The sequence below is a fragment of the Dreissena polymorpha genome, chromosome 2 (assembly GCF_020536995.1).
Source record: "Dreissena polymorpha isolate Duluth1 chromosome 2, UMN_Dpol_1.0, whole genome shotgun sequence".
Taxonomy (NCBI): domain Eukaryota; kingdom Metazoa; phylum Mollusca; class Bivalvia; order Myida; family Dreissenidae; genus Dreissena; species Dreissena polymorpha.
Window position 1 is genome coordinate 90,279,691 of NC_068356.1, and position 23,953 is coordinate 90,303,643.

The 23,953-nt window shown below is 36.6% G+C and overlaps 1 protein-coding gene across 3 annotated transcripts in view; it reads right to left on the reverse strand.

Moving 5' to 3' along the window:
• LOC127868019 (chitotriosidase-1-like) overlaps positions 1-23,953 on the reverse strand; it is a 33,096-nt gene that overhangs the window by 734 nt on the left and 8,409 nt on the right. For 2 of the 3 annotated variants that reach the window (XM_052409575.1, XM_052409576.1), the window contains exons 4-11: positions 21,053-21,305; positions 20,648-20,772; positions 19,223-19,346; positions 18,287-18,475; positions 14,395-14,514; positions 11,854-12,059; positions 7,167-7,297; positions 2,098-2,544 (exon numbers count right to left, since the gene is read on the reverse strand). In XM_052409575.1, the coding sequence (XP_052265535.1) occupies positions 2,098-2,544; positions 7,167-7,297; positions 11,854-12,059; positions 14,395-14,514; positions 18,287-18,475; positions 19,223-19,346; positions 20,648-20,772; positions 21,053-21,305 (1,595 nt within the window). Of the gene's footprint in view, positions 1-2,097; positions 2,545-3,523; positions 3,658-7,166; positions 7,298-11,853; positions 12,060-14,394; positions 14,515-18,286; positions 18,476-19,222; positions 19,347-20,647; positions 20,773-21,052; positions 21,306-23,953 lie in introns of those variants that run through there. The other variant, XM_052409577.1, reaches the window with a different exon arrangement.

Here is a 23,953-nt window from a genome sequence, read left to right on the forward strand (position 1 = left end):
TGTGAAATAAAATTAATTGAACAGTTTTTGATATCAAATTTATGGCTATTCATTCTGCGGGTTACAGTTTGATTAGTTTGCCGAATATATTGTTTACAGCAATTTTTACATTCTATCAGATATATAACATAACGTGAAGTACAATCAACATCACAGTGTTAATCATACGATAAACCAGTAACACTACTATTGAATTTTGAACATATGTTAATATTATTGCAGTGTGTGCATCTTCGTCGGTTACATTTACCAGATAAATGTATTTGAGTATTTGTATAAGACACTAAACATTTCACACGACTGTTACTTAAATTCTTAGGTCGTTTATAGGCCAAAATAGGCTTAAATGAATGTAGGGATTAAACACTTTCCTTATCTGATAATCTTAATAAATCCCAGTATTTGTGTAACATTTTAACAATATAAGGAAGTGATGTGTTAAAACATACAGTAAAGGGTATTATTGAATCAGTATTTCTCTGAGTGACACTAAATGCATTATCCTGTGTAATATTATTCACTTTAGAAAATCCGTACTCAATAACATTTGTTCGATAATTTCTAATTTTAAAATATGTAATTTATGAGTGAAACTATTCGATTATGGTAAAAAATATCAATGTTTAATTTTTCTCACTGAGTGAAAATGCCCGAAACATGTTCCAGCAAATACATCGGTATATCAGTTTCAGACACCTTCGCTGACAAATGCGATTCACAACCGCGACAAATAAAAAAAACAACATCGTTTTGCGACAACGACGCAAATATTTGTTTTTATAATATACCTGTTTAATGCTTTTAACAAAATACAGGTTGTATCAATCGTTGAAATAAATCCCGTATTATGCTACTCGCTGTTTTCCGATCCTTATTACCATACTAGCCGGACTACTTTCTTCGACTCATTTAGTGACGTCACATTACGCGCTCCGAAAATAGGAAACCCGTTTTTTTTATATTACGAAATATATTACTTAGTACATCGTGTGACGTCATTTCTCGATAATGACATGGAAGAATAGAAGTGGAAGTGCATATCGTTTCAACTTTTTTGTTATAAACATTGGATTAAAGTTTTCAACTTATTTGTTATAAACTTTGGATTATTTGTCGCAAACCTGTGCTTTCCCGGTTCAAATGTTTACACGTTAATTTACATAAACTGTATTCATACGCGTCTTCAATACACTATGGCGTACCGTTTTAGTCATTGTTTTGTTAGTTTTGTTTAAGCAAAAAAAAATTGTCAACTGTTTTTGTTAGTTGTTGTATATAATAAAAGGAATATTACGCTAGTCGATTGTTTCAAGAGTTTGTACTATATCAGTCTTGTGGCTTGTGCTATTTCGTCATCACAAAAGCCACTGGACTGATACAAACTCTTGGAACAATTGACTAGCGTAATATTCCATTTTTATTTTTCTCTCTATCATACTCATGTATGACGTTGTTTAACGCATATTTTGAGGTTATAATGCACAAACGTATGACGTTAACGGTATTTTTGCATATGATTTTTGTTAATTAAATTACAAACGAATAATTGAAAAAGAAAATGAGTTGCTTCTGGTGAATAAACGCATATTTATTAAACTCATGTTTAAAAAGAGTTTTATTTCACTTTTTGAAAAATGTTGTTCAATTACCACTCGTTAAAATGCAATTCGATCGTTCAACGAGAATACATCTTTTCCTGTATGTATTTACTATTATGTTTGATATATTTAAGTTTAAACATGAAAAGTAGCATTGTGTTCAAAATGCAACCAATACAGGAAGATTTACGAGAATCGGCCTTATGTTTCATTGATTATTAAAAAAGCGTCAAAATAATATTAAATATTTTAAATAAATAGGCCTACCACAAAGCTTTTGGGGCTTCTGGGCATATCGATACTTCAATAACGGTTTTCAAGAACTCGTTAATATTGAACACAGGCCTACCATATTTGAGGTTATTCTACCTTATGTTAGCGGCCTTGCACACGAAGGATTTATTGACGGCGGCCGTCCAAACCCAAACTTGATGGTATGCAGGTACTTATTATGCGACCAGTTTCCTAATTTTTCAAGTAACAGCGTTCAAATACTTACATTGAGGTTTGGTATTGGCTTGCGGTGGCTGCGTTTGCGGTGGCTGTGTTATTGGTGGCTGCGTTTGTATTGGCTGCGTTTGGGGTGGCTGCGTTTGGGGTGGCTGTGTCCATGGTGGCTGCGTTTGGGGTGGCTGCGTTTGGGGTGGCTGTGTTTGTGGCGGCTGCGTTTGGGGTGGCTGCGTTTGTGGTGGCTGCGTTTGGGGTGGTTGGTTTCCCTGCTGGGAATTGCAGTTCACGTGGTCGGCGAAGTCGCAGTACATGGTGGCTTCGTTGAACATGAGGCCGGGATGGCAGTCGGTGAGGAAGGCCATTTGTGCCGCGCAGATATAGTACTGGGTACAGTCAGTGGGGTGCGCGTAGTAACCGTCCGCCTTAATTCTGCAGTCGAACTCCGTGAACGAGACCATGGTCAAGTGATGTTGGTGATTGCCATTGCTGTGATGGGCTGAAAGACAGGCGGACGGACTGATGCGTGAGTTAATTTAACCCATTTAAGCCTAGTAGACTCTCCCATTCCTTCTAAATTGGATCAATTTATTTCCAAAATTAGGAATGTCTAGTATACTTATTTCTATATTTAGAATATTTCTTACAGAAATTTCTTCAAGCAAACAGCGCAGACCCTGATAAGACGCCGCATTATGCGGCGTCTCATCTGGGTCTACGCTGTTTGTCAAGGCCTTTTTTCTAGACGCTAGGCATAAATGGGTTAATTTAAGAAAACTCAATTCAAATTTTTAAATGTGGAAGTGAAAATGCATGAAAGTTCATTTGATCAATAACACTAAACAGTGAAACGAAAAATATGGAATTCAAATGCCACATTTGTAATAGGCTGCAAGAAAGAAAATATCAGATGTGCAACGATAAATACGCACCAAAGCATGGTTATATGGCAGTAATAAACATAGAATACATTGTGTAGTTTAGAAGACACATGTGGGCGTCTGATTTCAAAAGAAACTGCAATATGCAAATAGGATATGATTTAGAGTATATATATATATATATATATATTATTTAAAATCACCATAAACCCGGAAATATTTATAACATACTGAGACATTGTGCATATCAATAGAGAGCTTGTTATTAGACATCGTTTTAAAGAGGATTCTAAGATCCTTCTTCTTCCCATTAAATGCAGAGCTCCTCTTCAGCATCGACGCAACTTGACTATTCAATGAGACTTTGGCATAGGTAGAACCAGTACTGGGTGTCTTTGGGGGAGATATAAAGAACACTTCCACAGTGGGGATCGAACCCGTGACCGCCCAATCGCTAGGCTGACATCATACCCACTTCACCATGGCTAAATCAATCATTAGTTTTACAATATTATTTAAACATTTTGTATAATGTTAACTTATTATACAGAAACGTAATCATACTTTCTTAACATAACAATGCATAAACAATCATTCATCTCTAGCCGCAATTCATTTTAGCAAACCTGTTGTTGTGACGGGTGCCGATACAGTAGTAGTTACCGGTGGTGCGGCAGTTGTTGGTTGTGTTGTTACAGGTGCGGGTGTTGTTGTAATGGGAAGAGCTTGCGCTGGGGAAGAAAGCGAAGCGTGAAGCACAAAGCAAAGCAAAGCTACACATCACATGGAGAAAATGCGTTCTGCGAAAACTTGACATAATGCATGTGCGTCAAGTGTCGTCCCAGATTGGTCTGTGCAGTGCGCACAGGCTAATCAGGGACGACACTTTCCGCTTTTATGTATTTTTAGTGTCAATGAAGTCCATCCTTACCGAAAATCAAGTTCAGGCGGAAAGTGTCGTCCCTGATTAGCCTGTGCGGACTGCACAGGCTAATCTGGGATGACACTTTACGCACATGCATTAAGCCCAGTTTTCTCAGAACGCGACTCAAAACTCTAAACTCGTATCAGACAGAAACGTTAGAAGCAACAGTTTGACGTTCAAACCCTCGAGTATCGGATAGAGGAAACAGTTCCAATGGCGTATCTTTACACATTTAAAAGTAATACACATTGAGATCAGGCAGCAAAAGGAAGTGAACAGTGACAATGCTTTTTAGCCGCGCTCAGAGCTTATTTGTGCGTGCGTGCAGTATCGTCCCATATATGCAAGTGCAGTCCGCACAGGCATCTATGGGTGGAACGTTCTGCTTTCGTAGGGATTTTCCTGAAAAGGAAGTCTCTTCTAAATGACAATCTAGCTTAAAAAGTGTCGTTCCTGATAAGCGTATGTGGAATGCACAGGCTAATTTGGATCGACACTTCACTCACATGCATTAAGTCCGGTTTTTTTCAGCGCGGCTCTCTTATTCAAAATTTTAATCCAACATATAGGTATTTGAAATACACAAAGGCAAAAGCTAAAAAAAAAATTAGAAGTAATAACCTGCAACCAGTAGATAGGTAGGTAAACATGGCAATATCATTCTCAACCAACATGTATTTTGCAATTCACAATACATACATGACAAGAACAAAAAGCTCGAGCAATAATAATCATTAAGCAATTTGTAAGCATCACCTCGTGGACTCCACAGCTTGATATATCTATTTCATTTTTTGGTTGACTCGTGTTATTCTTTAATTAATGATATGCATTTAACATATGTTTATTCAATGTTAAAGGCCACTAATCTATCTTCAAATGCATTTCTATTTCAAGCGCACATTGATTCTGTGAATTCTAGCCATCACTGCGCGTCATTCACCATCAATCATGTCATTACGGATATATCGGTAATTCATCTGCTCTTTAATTTCACACGCTCGTTCGATTTATTAAATGATTCAGCGGAAACTGAGTGCAAGATGTACATGTCATACCTAATAAGCCGCGTCATGCAAAAAATGGGTCTTATGCAACATGCGGTCGGCGAAGCCTGAGACCGATCTCCGTGTTCTCATAGTCTGATCAGGAGCTGCCTTGTCCGTTAATGAGACCACAAAACCTTGCATTACCTTATGTCGGACAGCATAACTACTGGCCAGACTGCGCAGGCTGATCTGGAGATAAGTTTGCCGCATATGGTATAAGACCCATTTTCGCATGACGCGGATTTAATAAGAAATAAAGCATTCTTTACGAGTTTCCCTTATATAATGTTTGCATATTGTTTGTATAGGATTAATTAAAAATTACCAAACATGAACAATTACACAAATACACGTTAAATGTAATACTATTTAAGATAAAACACTGTGCTTCATGTTGTGTCTCACTGAAGAATGCTAATATGCCGAATACCAGCGATGTCAAGGCAATTATGACATTTTGTAAGAAAGTTATTTATTCATTTGAATATTCTGTCTCGGTTTAACGCTGTTAGCAAACAAAATAGATACAAATTTGACAGTTTAGCTTAGTGTTATTTCCGTACAAATTTCCATAAAAAGGTATTAAGCAAGGTGTTGTGTGAAAAAAGGATTTAAATTAAAGCACATCTCAATGACTTTCAACATGCGTGCTACTTCAATAAATTACATGCGAATAAATTACATGATATGCTTGCAATACATACAGATTACCATTGTTTCACAGACATATAATGAATGGATAAATTATTCCATCATCCAAAATGTCAAAATTTGATATTGATGAATTATGTAAAGTTTACAGGTCAAATCCGTTTTTCCTTTTTAAAATTTCGACTGAAAACTATCGACGATAATATTTTCAATACATTCATCCACGTAGATAAATAACAATTATTTACTTTAATCTCCCACATACTCTGAACTTGAATCAAATAAAATTGAATATTTTAAAGAGGCTAGAATGCGTTTATTTGTATGATTTTCATAAATTGGGATTTTCCTTAGGAGGACACTAAGTAGAAGAATCGTGTACACATTTACGAATGCGAAATCGACCGTTCACAATAATAATTGACATATTAAAAAAAATAAGAAAAAAATGCGAACACGTTCCTATAAATCATGGTCGGAAAAGTTTGTTTAATACACATCTATTTTTCTTCAATTTATACACAGGAGATGGTTAAAAGAGAAACTATATTATGCCACTTTTGTGTTGGACCAGTAAATGGCATTGACATAAACTTTACCGAGGTTCCGATATCTAATGTGTGGTTTCTTTATAAATGAAATATATAGAAGTCGATAGAAAGGCTGATTTATTCATTTCAATACACAGCTTTAGTAAGTAAACACAGAACAAGCTATTGGCATAAAAAATGATAACAAGCATACGATAAATTATGCAGTATATTTGGGGTCGTGACATTTGATGGATATCTAGAAAAGTTGACATCTTCGAAATTTCAATTAGTTAAATAAAACATTTGACCTCGCGTTCATCAACTCCTTGCGAGGATATTATTTGTGAAGATAAAACAAACAAAATAGAAAAAAAACTTTATTTGAAGACGGTATAGACGATTCCCTAACGATGATGATACAGTTTGATAGTAGTTCTTTGTTTTTACTATAATAAGTTATAAGGCAATAGTTTAAAAGGAACCAATCCTGTTTAAAGAGCGCGTGACTTCCAGAGATTGTATTACGTGGCATCGCGTTTAAATTTATGCTAATTATATTATTTTGTTCATGTAAACGAATAATTCTATGATTGATTTATGTTTGTATACTTAGCTATTTAAGGACAGTGCACATAAATGACATTTATGGCCTACCGCAGGTAAGTGAGTAGTGACAGTTTCAGAGACCGGATGCCATCTGGCAACAAACACAGCAGTGTCTTGTCTGTTTAAGACTACTGCGTATATTTATAACTTTTTATAAAGATAATAAATTACATTTTAAAGTTAATATATGTTTTTTTCTAAACGTGAATGACAATGCAAAAATAAGAATGTTTGTCAGTATGACATTAAGTTTACTTACGTTGTACTTTTTTATCATGCCTATTTGCAATCCTTATTATAAACGGAATACAGTTCGTATTCAAACAATGTAATAATAGGGATTTTTTAATTATGCATTGTTTTACTATGTACTCGCATACCATTGATTGCATACATTGAACCCTTTACAAGGTCTTTATCAAGCAGGCGCATAAAAGGGGCTTCAAACCCTACAAAGCGCACACATGAAGACTTACTGGTTGTAGGGGCAGGTACTGGGGTTGTGGTTGGTGGTTGCCACCAGACTGTTGAGGTTGTGACCGGTGGTGTCCACCAGACAATTGGGGTTGTGCTCGGAGGATTTGTCCACCAGACGTGGGCAGTTGAGCTAAGTAGATGACATGACAGAAGAGATTACTGAGCGAGGTAGACATGGCTATACAAAACATAACAGAACAGAATAGTTTATTCAGACTTAACCATGAAAAGCCAATCGTCATTTACATACGAATACAATAACAGCATGCGTTTGAAGTGAATGCTATATGAATTTACATACACAATAAATAAACATGTTATCATGTTTCGTGAGGATGTTAAAACATGTACACAGTGACTACATTATGTAAAGCGTAGTTTAATAATTGCAATAATTATTACATAATTCTGTACTTAATTTCTTTCGTGAAAAATATATTTCTTACATACTTCATATAAAAGGTATTTTCTTTTTATTTATTCAAAACTTGGATTTTTTAAATTGGAAAATACATCCATAACGAGTCAAGACATATACTAGCAGAAATCTATATAAGCCGGTTCTTTCAGCGCGGCTCTTTTATTCAACATTTTACTCCAACAAATAGGTATTTGAAACACTCAAAGGCAAAAGATTCAAACAGAACTTTAGAAGTAATAATCTGAAACCAGTAGGTAGGTAGGTAAACATGGCAACAACATTCTCAACAAACAAGTATTTTGCAATACATAATAAATACGTAACGAGAACAAAAAGCTTGCGCAATAAAAAACATTAAGCAATTTTTAAGCATCATCTCATAGACTCCGGAAACTTACTAAACATACTTACTCAAACTTACTCAAAACTTTTTTTTTAATTCGGAAAATGCATTCATATGGAGTCAAGACATATAATCGCATAAATCCATACAGCATATGCATGGCGAAATAGCATGGTCCTGCATGTTAAGAATTTTAGCCACGGATGCATATATGCCTTAAAGTAACGTCTGGTATTAAAATAGTATAGTAGGGTTATGTGAAGCCATAACGCGGGTTAAACTGGTTGATACTTCGTAATTGTGAATTGATACTATCGATTACTGGCGAATCTTAGTGTATATTATTATCAACACATGAATATCGTAACAAATGACCTCACAACACACTGAATGTGCCGAAATTTAGTACGACAAAAGACAACATGACGTACGGCATTGAATTTTAGGATGCAAGGCTACGGTATACATGACGAAACGGCATATGGAAAATACATGAATATTAATGACCAACTTACTTACTTAATGTGCACAAAAGGCACAATCACAATCATGACACCATTATGAACGGCAATTACATACATGACACCATTATAAACGGCAATTGCATACATGATGCCATTATGAACGACAATTACATACATGATGCCATTATGAACGGCAATTACATACATGACGCCATAATGAACGACAATTACATACATGATGCCATTATGAACGGCAATTACATACATGGTGCCATTATGAACGGCAATTACATACATGACGCCATAATGAACGACAATTACATACATGATGCCATTATGGACAGCAATTACAAACATGACACCATTATGAACGGCAATTACATACATGATGCCATTATGAACGGCAATTACATACATGACACAATTATGAATGGCAATTGCATACATGACACCATTATAAACGGCAAATACATACATGATGCCATTTTGAACGGCAATTACATACATGATGCCATTATGACCAGCAATTACATACATGACACCATTATGAACGACAATTACATACATGACACCATTATAAACGGCAATTACAAACATGATGACATTTTGAACGGCAATTACATACATACACCATTATGAACGGTATATACATTCATGACACCATTATGAACGGAAATTACATACATGACACCCTTATGAACGGCAATTACATTCATGATGCCATTATGAACGACAATTACATACATGATGCCATTATGAACGGCAATTACATACATGATGACATTATGAACGACAATTAAACACATGATGCAATTATGAACGGCAATTGCATACATGACACTATTATGAACAGCAATTACATGCATGACACCATTATAAACGGCAATTACATACATGATGCAATTATGAACGACAATTACATACATGATGCCATTATGAACGACAATTACATACATGATGCCATTATGAACGACGATTAAATACATTATGCCATTATTAACGGCAATTACATACATGTTACCATTATGAACGGCAATTACATACATGGCACCATTATGAACGGCTATTACATACATGATGACATTATGAACGGCAATTACATACATGACACCATAATGAACGACAATTACATACATGACACCATTATGAACGGCAATTGCATACATGATGCCATTATGAACGACAATTACATACATGATGCCATTATGAACGGCAATTACATACATGACACCATTATGAACGGCAATTACATACAATGTACATGATGCCATTATGAACGGGAATTACATACATGATGCCATTATGAACGTAATATCGTAACAAATGACCTCACAACACACTGAATGTGCCGAAATTTAGTACGACAAAAGACAACATGACGTACGGCATTGGATTTTAGGATGCAAGGCTACGGTATACATGACGAAACGGCATATGGAAAATACATGAATATTAATGACCAACTTACTTACTTAATGTGCACAAATGGCACAATCACAATCAAGACACCATTATGAACGGCAATTACATACATGACACCATTATAAACGGCAATTGCATACATGATGCCATTATGAACGACAATTACATACATGATGCCATTATGAACGGCAATTACATACATGACGCCATAATGAACGACTATTACATACATGATGCCATTATGAACGGCAATTACATACATGGTGCCATTATGAACGGCAATTACATACATGACGCCATAATGAACGACAATTACATACATGATGCCATTATGGACAGCAATTACAAACATGACACCATTATGAACGGCAATTACATACATGATGCCATTATGAACGGCAATTACATACATGACACAATTATGAATGGCAATTGCATACATGACACCATTATAAACGGCAAATACATACATGATGCCATTTTGAACGGCAATTACATACATGATGCCATTATGACCAGCAATTACATACATGACACCATTATGAACGACAATTACATACATGACACCATTATAAACGGCAATTACAAACATGATGCGATTTTGAACGGCAATTACATACATACACCATTATGAACGGTATATACATTCATGACACCATTATGAACGGAAATTACATACATGACACCCTTATGAACGGCAATTACATTCATGATGCCATTATGAACGACAATTACATACATGATACCATTATGAACGACAATTACATACATGATGACATTATGAACGACAATTAAATACATGATGCAATTATGAACGGCAATTGCATACATGACACTATTATGAACAGCAATTACATGCATGACTCCATTATAAACGGCAATTACATACATGATGCAATTATGAACGACAATTACATACATGATGCCATTATGAACGACAATTACATACATGATGCCATTATGAACGACGATTAAATACATTATGCCATTATTAACGGCAATTACATACATGTTACCATTATGAACGGCAATTACATACATGGCACCATTATGAACGGCTATTACTTACATGATGACATTATGAACGGCAATTACATGCATGACACCATAATGAACGACAATTACATACATGACACCATTATGAACGGCAATTGCATACATGATGCAATTATGAACGACAATTACATACATGATGCCATTATGAACGGCAATTACATACATGACACCATTATGAACGGCAATTACATACAATGTACATGATGCCATTATGAACGGGAATTACATACATGATGCCATTATGAACGACAATTACATATATGATGCCATTATGGATATATATATTTTTTCTATGATCACGAGTGCATTAAAATCGATATTCCACCGAATCCAGCAAATTTTCTTTTTATTTCATGCCTTTTTTTCACCGTTTAGATAAATTGTAAATGAATTTAACTAAAGAATTTCGCTGGGTTGATGACGTCATTTCGTAAAAAAATGACGTCATTTCACAGTATCGATAATTTTCACTGTTAATGTTCACTGTTTGAAACCGTGAAATTATCAGTTTTAATTCCCTGATATTTCTCTATTAACGACCGGAAAGCATAAAATAAATACATGATGCCATTATGAACGACAATTACATACATGACGCCATTATGAACGACAATTACATACATGACGTCATTTTGAACGACAATTACATACATGACGCCATTATGAACAGCAAATGCATTAATAATGCCATGGCTTCCGGCAAATGCATAAATGATGCCATGGCTTTCGACAGATGCTTAAATGAAGTCATAACTTACGGCAAATGAATACATCATTCGATGGCAAATGCATAAGTAATGCAATGGCTTATGGCAGGTCCATTAATATTGCCATGGCTTACGGCAGGTGCAAAAATGACGTTATGACGGACGAACAGTGTACACATGCTTAGTCAGAGCGTCCTTCGACAAAATTAAATAAGGTTATAAATTAAGGCGCTTATGTAGACGTATTAATTTTTTAATGACGTCATAACTTACGCCGTGGTAGTCGGTGTTGTTGGTGGGTTGGTAGGTGGGTAGGTGTTGCCTGCGGGAGGGGTAGAGGCGGGTGCTCCTGCGTTGAGTTCATCGTTGATTGCCCTCAGCAGAGGGTACTTGCCCTGACCGCACATGCCGGAAAAGTCGTCCAGGTCCAGGGCCCAAACCATGACACCGCCGAATCCTTCACTCTTTATATAGTCTACCTGTGAAATATCAGTAGAGAGTGCGGCTATTAGAGTGCTGTGGATGTGTTTGGTATTCACGCCGGCAATGGCAAAGTTATGTCTGTTCGATTACTGTTCATTCGGGACAAAATGTGTATACGTCTTCATGTTTTCGATGCCACAAAATATTAGTCGGGTTCACAGGGAATTCCATCGAATATATACCATACTATTAACTATATATAATGATACAACTCAATTGTTTCTGACTGCAGACACGGGTGGTCGACAAGACCTCAGTTGTGTCCATGCATTTTCATACAAAATTAAATAAATGTGTTGACGTATTGAATGTTAAAGACAATTATTGATTCAAATTACATAGCTAGTCAACAGAAATAGGTACCAAAACAAGCATAGTATTCAATCACCTTTACTACGTCATTAACTGTGTTTACATATCAGTCGTTTCCCAACATGGCAAGAGATTGTTATATATTCCGTGCTCTGTAAAAAGAGGATTTTATGCATGCACGTAAAGTGTCATCCCAGATTTGCCTGTGCAGGGACGACACTTTCCGCTTAATTGGTATTTTCGGTTTAAAGAAAGTCTCTTCTTAGCAAAAATCTAGTTTAGGCGGAAAATGTCGTCCCTGATTAGCCTGTGCGGACTGCACAGGCTAATCTGGGACGACACTTTACGCACATGCATTATGCCCAGTTCTCTAAGAACGCGACTCATATTGTTTATTGACAAATGCACTACCGTACATCGAATAGATATAATAACCGTGCGACATTCAAACAAAAAAATACTTTGTTTGAGGTATTTATTTACCTGCTTAAATGTCATTTGCATTTGACATTTACGGAAACATTGATTCATTTCAAGGGCTTGGGAGATTTAAAGTACGTGTGTGGTTATTCTTTTTTTATTGTTGATTTCGAAATTGCGCGTGTTTAACCAAATAACGTAAATGCGTCATTAGTGTTCATCGAAATAAACAAATTAATCATTCACATGAGTTGTATAAATCGTGCTTTGCACACAAAAAAAAACGCCATGGGCGCTTACTCAATGTTTACTAGATGGTTAAAAACTGTAATTATGTTGTCTAACATGTGGTGAACAAACACTCGCGATAATCAATCAGACAAAAGCCACATTTCAGGATTTGACAATTCCCCTCGAAACTTATGTGACCATGATTTATACGACAGACATTTTGTTTCGTTTAATATATTTCACAGAATGTAATTTAAAAAAAAAAATATATATATATATATATATATATATATATATATATATATATATATATATATATATATATATATATATATATATATATATATGTGTGTGTGTGTGTTAATAGATACATGTAAAAGAAATTTTCACAGCTAAATGCTTTCATTTACTTTAAATTTGTCACAGAGGTAAATGATATCCAATGGAACAGACTAGGGTTTGAATATGGGTACGTCTGTAATAGTTTTAATTGGCAGCTCAATAACCGGCATGGCAGATTTCGAATTGGAAATAAAAACAATGTTGTTTTTGTTTAATGCAAAAACCGATCGGTTTATTGATTGGCCACTTCAGAAGCCAAACGGTGTACTATCAATACCATAAATTGACATATATTAATCATTTGTGTATTGCATTTTAGCCGTAGATCCATGGTCATCCCGTTTCGGTATAACTATTGACATAGTCAGTGCCCATTATTTTCACATTACTCAAAAAATATATGAAGCTGTTTAAAAATTATATTTAACTCGTACAAAATCACACAAAATCATAAATGTTAGCGCAGTCGCCACGGGCTCTCTTATGAACGAAGGTTAATATGTGCTTTTTAGTACAAATGGTAGTTTGAAGATGCGGAATACTACCGCAAACTGATTATTTATCGGTACGTCAATTAATACTCTGTTATTGTTTTCTTAGAAACAAAGACATATGAAGATGGTAAAAACAAAACACCAGCAACGCAATGACTTCATGTTTGTAATTTGCACCACACAAAAAAGTGAACCACTCATTGAGACATTTTGATTAGGCGTTGTGAGACTTGCTAATAAACATAATTATTCATGTTAAATGTCTATTACACTAAATATAAGTCTCGATCTGCGGAAACGTGGCATTATGCATGGGCTTTAAGTATCGTCCTAAATTAGCCTGTGCAGTCCGCATAGGCTAATCAGGGGCGACACTTGATGCCTTTATTTTAATTTTTGTTTAAACGTAATATTTTCTATGCGAAAATCTGGCTGAGGAGGAAAGTACCGACCCTGATAAATATGTGATGACACTTCACGCATGTGCATTACACACAGTGTTGTTAGTAAAAAGGATCATATGGTAACGTACCTTAATTTTCAGGCTGTCGGGGTCATCGTATCCACACCAAAGGTCACTTAGCACGAAGTATGGCACCTTCCCTTCCTGGTCGTAGTACTTTGTGGCGCCGCCTCGTAGCTTCTCACAAACCTGGGGAATTAGAGGTCAATTTTATAATGGGGAATAAAAGAGCAATTCAAAATGGGAAATTAGATGTCATTTAAAAAAAGGAATGAGAGCTCGATTTCAAAATGTGAATTAAGACGCCACTTTCTAATAGGAAATTAGAGATCCATTTCTAAATTGGAAATACCAGATAACTTTTAACATGTGGAATTAGTGATCGATCAGGCTATCACGATTCTTAGATTGATCACTATAAGAAGAATTGTTGTGATGATTGGATCTTACTGTCGTGTGATCCGATAAGAACGCCGCCATTGATATTACGTTATAAATCGTGTCGTCGAGACTAAGACGATGTGATACGTGTCATTACGTAATGCTACACTGCTTTGCGACCGGTTACAATCAGTTCACCGGTGACCAACTACAGTTGCCACGCTTGGTCACGGAATTATATCCAATTCAGATTCGATTACATACGGGTTGCATATCTTTCGAACCAGTCCACGGTTGGGTCAAGATCTAACACGATTATGGAATTGATCACGAACTGTGGCGTTATTATACGACGTGATATGCCCCAACACGTTTATAAATAATAGAGTAGATGATTTGTTTAGGATAAAGACTACGATTTCAATCGTTACGCCAATTTTTATAGTGACAACCTAGAATAAAACCCAGACAATACTGCAACAACTGTAGATGCGATTGCCGGAGATTTAAATCATCTTAATGAGTCGTTATCAAATGCATGGCGGCATTCGTGCTTTTTACAATTATTCACGTTTTATAAACTTGTTCAAAACTTCCGTAAATTTGTGTTGATTTTTTTATTAAAATATCAAATGTACACTATCATAAACCTTTTCGGAACAGACGGGAATGGTCAAATAAAAATTGCCTTCTTATAGTAGTCATACTTTTACCATCAGCTATCAAAAGATGAAGGGACGGAGACCATTTAAACCAGTTAATTGGTTCGTTTTAACTATGTTGACACATTTGCCACGAAAAGCAAAACAAAATGGCTCTTGTTTGGTTTACAATCAAAGACAATACATTGTCATATAATGACATAATATTATGAAAAATATAATTATATCAAACTTAGGGTTATATTGAAAAAAAGGTAAATTAAACGTGATTATAATAAGTTAAGTGTCATATCTTTTTGTTTTTACGCATAAAACACAAGAACGTCGATTGTTTTAAATCTAGGACATTGGACACTGATCAAGCACTGAAAGTAGAATTTAATTGAGCCTCGCTCAGTGGAAAAAGTGGTTTGATGCATGTGCGTAAAGTATGGTTTGATGCATGTGCGTAAAGTGCGCAGTCCGCAAAGGCTAATCAGGGACGACACTTTCCGTCTAAAATGGATTTTTTTTAAGAATAGACTTTTGTGAAATGAAAAATATCATAAAAGCGGAAAGTTGCGCCTCTGATTTGCCTGTGCGGACAGCACAGGCTGATCTGGAACGACACTTACGTACATGCATTAAACACCCTTTTTACACTGCATGGCCCAATTAATTGAAATATAAAAGTCATACATTTTGCGTCATTGATACTCAGAGGGAACAGTAGATCACAATTTGACACGTACTTAAGTCAAAAGAGGCTGGTTTTGATTAATTAAATTAAATAAATAGTGTAACCACACATCCATCATTGCGACACTTTTGCATAAAACACAATTATTAACAGGTTCGACCCGGATCAAATATTGATATTTACTAAGCGACCTGTATTAATCATTTTTAATTCTCATAAATATGACTGATGAATTACGATTATTAAATATCATGGGTTGAAAAAGTAAAAGAAAACAGACGTCACAAATGATCGATGCGAAATCAAATTGTTGGTATTGATGTCATAAACTTTATTTCCGCGTCTTCCAACATACGCATCTGTGTGCAACGACCGAACTCGACCCTTCTTTTAAAGGTTAAAGGGTTTATAGTCTGCTTCGATATGCATCTTCAGCCGACTTCGACATTAACCCCCCGATCACTGGGATTTAAGTCGTCCGTTTACATATGGCGCACAAGGCAGCCACTGCACATTGACTTATTTCCCTCACAGGTACCCATTAATACACCTGGGTGGAGGAGCAAGCGTGGGATTAATTTTTTGCTCAGAAAAAATCCAGTGCCCTGGGCGGGATTCAACCAGGAACCTTCCCATCCCTAGACCAGCATCCTACCACTAGACCACTGTCCGCTTTCTTTTAAAGTTGGCCTATGCACTTGACCGTCATGAGTGTAAGCCGAGTAAGAGCAAGCAGAAATATACATCTTGCAGACACTGGTGGGAAACGTTTGTGTGAATGTAAATTTGACACTAAAAGGGTTGACAGAATATATAGGCCGTTACACTCTGCTTTCACGTGCTCTGTGAAAATGGAGTTTATGGCATGTGCGTAAAAAGTCGTCCCAGATTAGCCTGTGCGAACTGCAATTTGTGCTAATTAGTGACGACATTTAAAGAAGATGCAGTAAACCCCCTTTTCACAGAGCATATATATATATAATATGTCAATACTGCACAAGTTATATTGCTGCTTATGTTGCTGCTGTTGATGATAATTCAAATCGTTATAACGATGATGACTGTTAAGTTGATACCAATCAATCTGTCGATGATGAAATGTTTTTTATTATGTTAATTCTTTTATCGTAAACATTAATAATAGTGTTTATATAGGCTTTTACTAATGATGATTTTTTTTATTAATAGTGATGGTGTCATTGGTACTGATGATCATACATATGATGCTGATGGTGTAAATTAGCCGCATTCTGGCAAAGCTGCTTGAGCGTAAATTTTCACCCAAAATTAGCTTGTGCAGTCTTCCGCACAGGCTAATCAGGGACGACGCTTTACTCTTTTAAGCAATTGTTTGTTTAAAAGAAGTCTCTTCTTAACAAAGGTACAGTCCATGTGGAAAGTGTCATCACTGATTAGCCTGTGTTGACTGGGGCGATACTTTATGCACATGAATTTAGCCCAGTTTTCGTAGAACGCCGCTCTAATAATTCTGCATATGATGCTCATTATTCTGCTGGTGATACTACTTCTGTTAGTGATGGCAGTATAAATTATTAGATTATTAGGGCCGAGCTTTGTGAAAAAGGGATTTAATGCATTGCGTAAAGGGTCGTCCCAGATTAGCCTGTGCAGTCCGCACAGGCTAATCAGGGACGACACTTTCCGCATAAATTGGATTTTTGCTAAGAAGAGGCTTTCTTTAAACAGAAAATATCATAAAAGCGAAAAGTGTCGTCCCTGTTTAGCCTGTGCGGACTGCACATGCGTATCTGGGATGACACTTTACGCACATGCATTAAACCTATTTTCACAGAGCACGGCCCATTATATTGATGAGCCTTATTCTGAAGAAAAAACTGGACTCAACTGTTTTTGGACGACACTTTCCGATTCTATGGAAATATTCGTTTAAAGGTAGTCTCTTCTAACTGCAAATCCAGTTCAGGCTAAAAGAGTCGTCCCTAATTACTGTGTGGACTGCACAGGCTAATATGAGACCAAACTTAACGGACATGCAATACGCCCGGTTTTTCAGGAGCGAGTCGGAAATGTTGCAACTGATCCTTCTACTGACGTTCATATTTTTTTTACCGTTGATTATTATAATTAGACAGATAACAACGCTTAAGATGTCGAATTTACCAAATTAACAACTAAGTCACCAAGGACTTAAAGTTATTAAGAAGGGCATACACTGCTTTGAAAGAAATATGTAATCCGCCAACGGCTGTCTACAGACCTCGTAATAAGCCATAAAGCCAGCTTCTCCCGTGTACTGTCCGGCCTGTCCAGCGCCGTTAGCGGTGCACCCGATCTGATTGCTGGTTTGCCCCCAGGGCAATTTAAAAGTCCGTCCGTACAGTGGCACACCGATGTTCATCTTTTCTTTGGGTGCTCCCTGTGACACCCAATATTTGGCGGCCCAGTCCTGAGAAAGAGACGAGAACAGGAACTGTAGCAAAAGTATTCATGCATTCAACCCGGAGACAGTACTCTTAAAAACAGCAAACGTAATGTACGATTCGTTAACAAGTTTATTGACTTTTTGAGAAATAAAATTGCATCGCAACTAGCTTCCGAGTCGTTCCTTGTGCGAGACGTGTGAAAGCTTATTGAAACTGTATCATGGAGAAATATATCATGCAGAACGATAAAAAGGGGGCATATTATCGCCCTTTGTTTGGTCTGGCATGTATTATACTGTGTGTCGTTCTTTCGTATTGGCATCATGCAAACCCAACAAAACACCGGATCAATTCAACAGAAGTTAGCCTACATGTGAGCAAGTATAATTGGCAAGAGTTAACAACTCTCGTCATTGAAAAATTTAGTGTATTACTTACGTTTTTTGTGGTGATTTATTCTAAACGTGCAGTTAAATTTAAGTACTAACTAAAATTTGAAATTTAAAATATCAGACTATACTAAAACATACTGACAAAAAAAGAGTTAGAAGACTATATCTACATATTAAATATGCCCAGAACGGACAAACGAATTTATTATTTCATTGCGTGAATGCATTTTACCTTAAATATATCAAGCATAATCACCAACTCAGTTGCTGAGATGGTCCGAGTGCTAACGAGTGGTACTCAACAATATAATTATCAAACAAAGTGTATCGCCAACTGGGTTTGCAGGGATGGGCCGAGTGGGAACGATAGGTACTCACCACGTTGAGGTAGGTCTGGTTCCCTTGCTCGTTGCTTCTGGCGAAGAGAGGCGAGTTGTGCCCGGTAAATGTTTCCCAGGAACCATGCAGGTCATAGGACATCAAGTTAATCATGTCCAGGTACCTGAGATACATGATACATTTAGTTAATTGTAACCTATTTATTCAAGGTCGATTGCATTAGATTGATAGCATCCTATCTAGTCCGTTTCCTGGGTAAAACTGGTACTACACGTCTTTGAGATATATCTTAAGAACGCTCCCACCGTGGGTTTGAACGGTGACCGCCAGGTCGTAAGGCGGACACCACATCCACTACGCCATCGCGACCTTGAATTAATTAATAAAGGTATTAATTTATAAATGGTTTGTTCAAGAATGGAAGAATTGGCCTATTTCCAAGTGTACCTATAAACATTATAAAAAAGAAAAGGACTTAGTAATTCGAGAAACAAAACTATATTCGAACAAGGCAGATACTAGAAATACAGCGTTTGTTATTTTTATTAAATGAAAATGAGTTCACTACATTGGTAACGCAGTTAGTCGATATCTCTTACGAATCGTTAAAACGCCTCAAGTAATACAAGATACATACAGTTGATAGTCTATGTACACGGATGTCTTTTGGATGCATATCTCACAACACTCGCTGGGCATGTAAAATGCTGCTAGTCCACATTGAAACGTGCCCGAGTGAACATTAATATCCATATTTAATGACCCGGCTTATTAATTAATGTTCAATTTAATCCACTAAGACAGTGGAATGTAGTTAAATCAATAATTGATATTGCATATCTAGAACTGCAATTAGACAACATGAGTCGCGTTCTGAGAAAACTGGGCATAATGCTTGTGCTTAAAGTGCCGTCGCAGATTAGCCTGTTCAATCCGCACAGGCTAATCAGGGACGACACTTTCCGCCTAAATTTGTTTTTTGGTAAGAAGAGATTTCATTTAAACGAAAAATGTCATAAAAGCGGAAAGTGTCGTCCCTGATTAATATGTGCGAACTGCACAAGCTAATCTGGGAAGACACTTTACGCACAAGCATAATGCCCAGTTTTCTCAGAACGCGACTCATATATGCACGGATTCTTCATTCGAAATAGTAAATGTTAATATAGCGTTTACTAGCCTAGCTTTGTGAACACGGAGTTGAATGCATATGCGTTAAGGTTCTTCCTTGATTAGACTGAGCAGTCCGCACAGGCAAATAAGGGATGAAACTTTCCGCCTTAACTGGATTTTGCAACCACGTGCTTTCTTTAAACGAAAAAAACTAATAAAAAAGTAGAAATTGTCGTCACTGATTAGCATGTTCGGACTGCACATGCTAATCTGCGACGAAATTTTACGCAAATGCATTACACCCCATGTTCTCAAGGCGCGACTCATATATACTATGAACCGTAAACCTACTGTGCCAACTTCGGGACGTCATACGCGGTGTCGATTTTGTCTTTGCCGGCACCGACGGCCGCCGTCAGCAGCAGTCTCTCCTTGCCGGCAGGTACGGATTCCTGGTCGAACGTCTGTCTTAGGGTCTGAGGGACAACAACATCTTCAACACACTTATCAAAATTCGACCTGGTATAAATTTTACCAAACGTATTTTCAAACACCATTTTGAAAAAAAAACTCCCGTTTCCGTCTTTGCGTCATATCTAGTGAAAGGTACATTAGCCAATCAAGATCTATCCCTTAAATGGAACCAACATATAATTTTTTATTAGTAAAGGGCGTACATTGCATAGTTAACATTTTATTTAATCGAATACACTAACGAAATATACTCACATATATATACACTGAGGCACGACTTACCATGATTAGGTCAACAAATCTTTGTCGGTCTTCGGGCGGACTTCCGCGATTCGCCGGGTACTCCCAGTCGAGATCGAGGCCGTCGAAGCCGTTCTTCCGGAGGAAATCAATGCTCGTGGTGGCGAAGTCGCGGCGGTTGGCATCCGAGGCCACCATGGCGGTGAACGGCGCCGAGCCCATGTTCCAGCCTCCAACTGCCAGCAGCAGCTTCACGCTGGGGTTCTGTTGCTTGATAGCGGCGAATCGATCGTACCTTGGGGCATGAGAATAATTATCATCACTCAAATCAACATAACATTCATCATTACCATCTTCATCGAAATCTTCGTTATAATCATCATCATCATCATCATCATCATCATCATCATCATCATCATCATCATCATCATCATCATCATCATCACGAGCAACGTCAAACATTGAAGCACTTAACGATTGTAAGGTCTTAAAGGTAAGCTGGAATGCGTTAATATTAGAGGCTGCAGAGTCCGACTCTGCAAGGTGCCATTACTTTGTGCATGTTGTTGGAAACATCTAAGTGTCTTGTTCTGAGAAAATTGGGCTTAATGCATGTGCGTAAAGTGTCGTCCCAGATTAGCCTGTGCAGTTCGCACAGGCTAATCAGGGACGACACTTTCCGCTTTTATGGTATTTTTAGTTTCAAGGAAGTCCCTCCTTGCCGAAAATCAAGTTTAGGCGGAAAGTGTCGTCCCTGATTAGCCTATTGGAAATCATACATGGGACCTCCCTTTCACAAAGCGAGACAATAACCTCTACACAGTTGTGGTAATTTTGTCATACGCAGCATTGCTATAGTAAAAATCGTCATCATCATTAAATAAAATATATTGATAACTTGTTACGTGTCATCATAATTGTTTATCTTACGCATATTGAAAATAACGTATGAACGATAACACAAACACTTGCCGCTCACTAGTTGTTTGCTTCAAAGAAATAATTAATATTTTGTAGGATATTTTAGAATATATTAAATAATTTACTTTTCATGTAAATACTTCGTGATGTCGATATCAAGAGACATGACAATTAAAAATCGAGGAAAAATGTTTTCGTCAGAACGCAACATTGACAGCATTGTTACCATAATATTTAACGACTATTCAAACAAAGCGTGAACGGTCCTCAAATATTACTTGTAACTTAGATACGACACTAACTCATCAAGAACGAGGCGTATCTTTCTTAAAAAGTTCGTTAGAAAACAATCGCGTACATTCATAAAACAAAAAAAGCTCTGACGTCTTTTCTAACAAAACATGCACATCGCTGTTTTTACATGCTTTTACTACACTGCTCCTATGACAGCGTTACATTTGCAACACACAACCTGACAATTAAATGTCTCTTTTATTGACTGAAGAAGAAATAGTCAAATTCATTAGTTGTTGATAAAAAAATAAGAGTGTCATTATGGCCATAAAGCGCTCACCCAGATTCAGACATTAAATTAATACTGTTAAGTTAAACATTTTGAACAAATATCAGCAAGATTGATTCATCAATGAGGCTTTAAGAGCTGAACATTATTAATTTTTTAATTCGACCTGATGGTCTAGTTTTTGAAACATGATGCACAGAGTCAAAATATAGCTTAGATATTGTTACGAGCAACATTCTGACCAAATTTTATCATATTTAGTATTGCATTTGCTGAGAGATCCGTAATATGTTGTTTTTTCTAAAAGATCGTTCTAGGCACACAAGACCCGCACTCAAACGTGTTCTAGATATTTTCGCGATGAACAAACAAGATTTATAAACAAATGTATCCCGTAAAATGGTAACAATTTAAGAGTTCCATGACGCACACCGCGAATCGCATGACGCATGACTCATGGGAAGGACCCCGGACATAGTGATCACATAAGCTCACAATTCGTATATGATTTTAGAAAGAAGATAATTCAAACAGCGACTCAAGCTAACAATTTCATTTATATTCATTAGACAACAATCTTCGTGCCAAAAATGGATCTTTTAAAAGCAAGACACACAAAGCAATTAACAAAGAAACGTATCGATTGGGCAAGCGAGATAAACAGACGGATCAGATATACAACAGAAAGACAGATAGATGAATATTCCGATGAACAAATACAACGCGAGCAGCAATTATTGATTGTGGTCAATGTGGGCCCGAACAAAAATGGATTGTTTTGTTTCAGGCGATTCGATTATAACTAGCAAAAACTCAATATGCTTTTATAAAAGATCCTTTTCTGATTGATGTCGATGTAAGTTAATACGGTCGTGAAGAAGTCTAGATAATTTATGTCAAATATGTAATGTACATGTATATCAATTTAATTGAGCGTCCAGACACACTTATTACTTTAAAAAATGTTTTATTTCCATTAGCAAATAATGGAATTGTACAAATATATGCATTTTGTCTATACATGCATAATGGAAAAACGGTCGGACCGAAAGATCTTCAAAATTATCGAGGATCTTAAATATCCACGAATATATAACAATAAGATGGCCGCATAAATTATTCTTTTCATTTTCGAGACTTACAACTACCAACCCGTACTATGTGCTTCAATACGGTTGCCTAAATACAAATTGAGTCGTGTTCTGAGAAAATTGGGCTTAATGCATGTGCGTCAAGTGTCATCCCATATTAGCCTCTGCATTCCACACAGGCTAATCAGGGACGACACTTTCCGCCTAAATTGTATTTTTGCTAAAAAGAGATTTCATTTAAACGAAAAATTTAATAAAAGCGGAAAGTGTCGTCCCTGATCAGCCCATGCTAATCTGGGACAAAACTTTACGCACAAGCATTATGCCCAGTTTTCTCATAACGCGTCTCAAATTGTATTTGAACAGAGCCTTAATATGAGCCTCACTCTCGGAATAACGGGGTTTAAT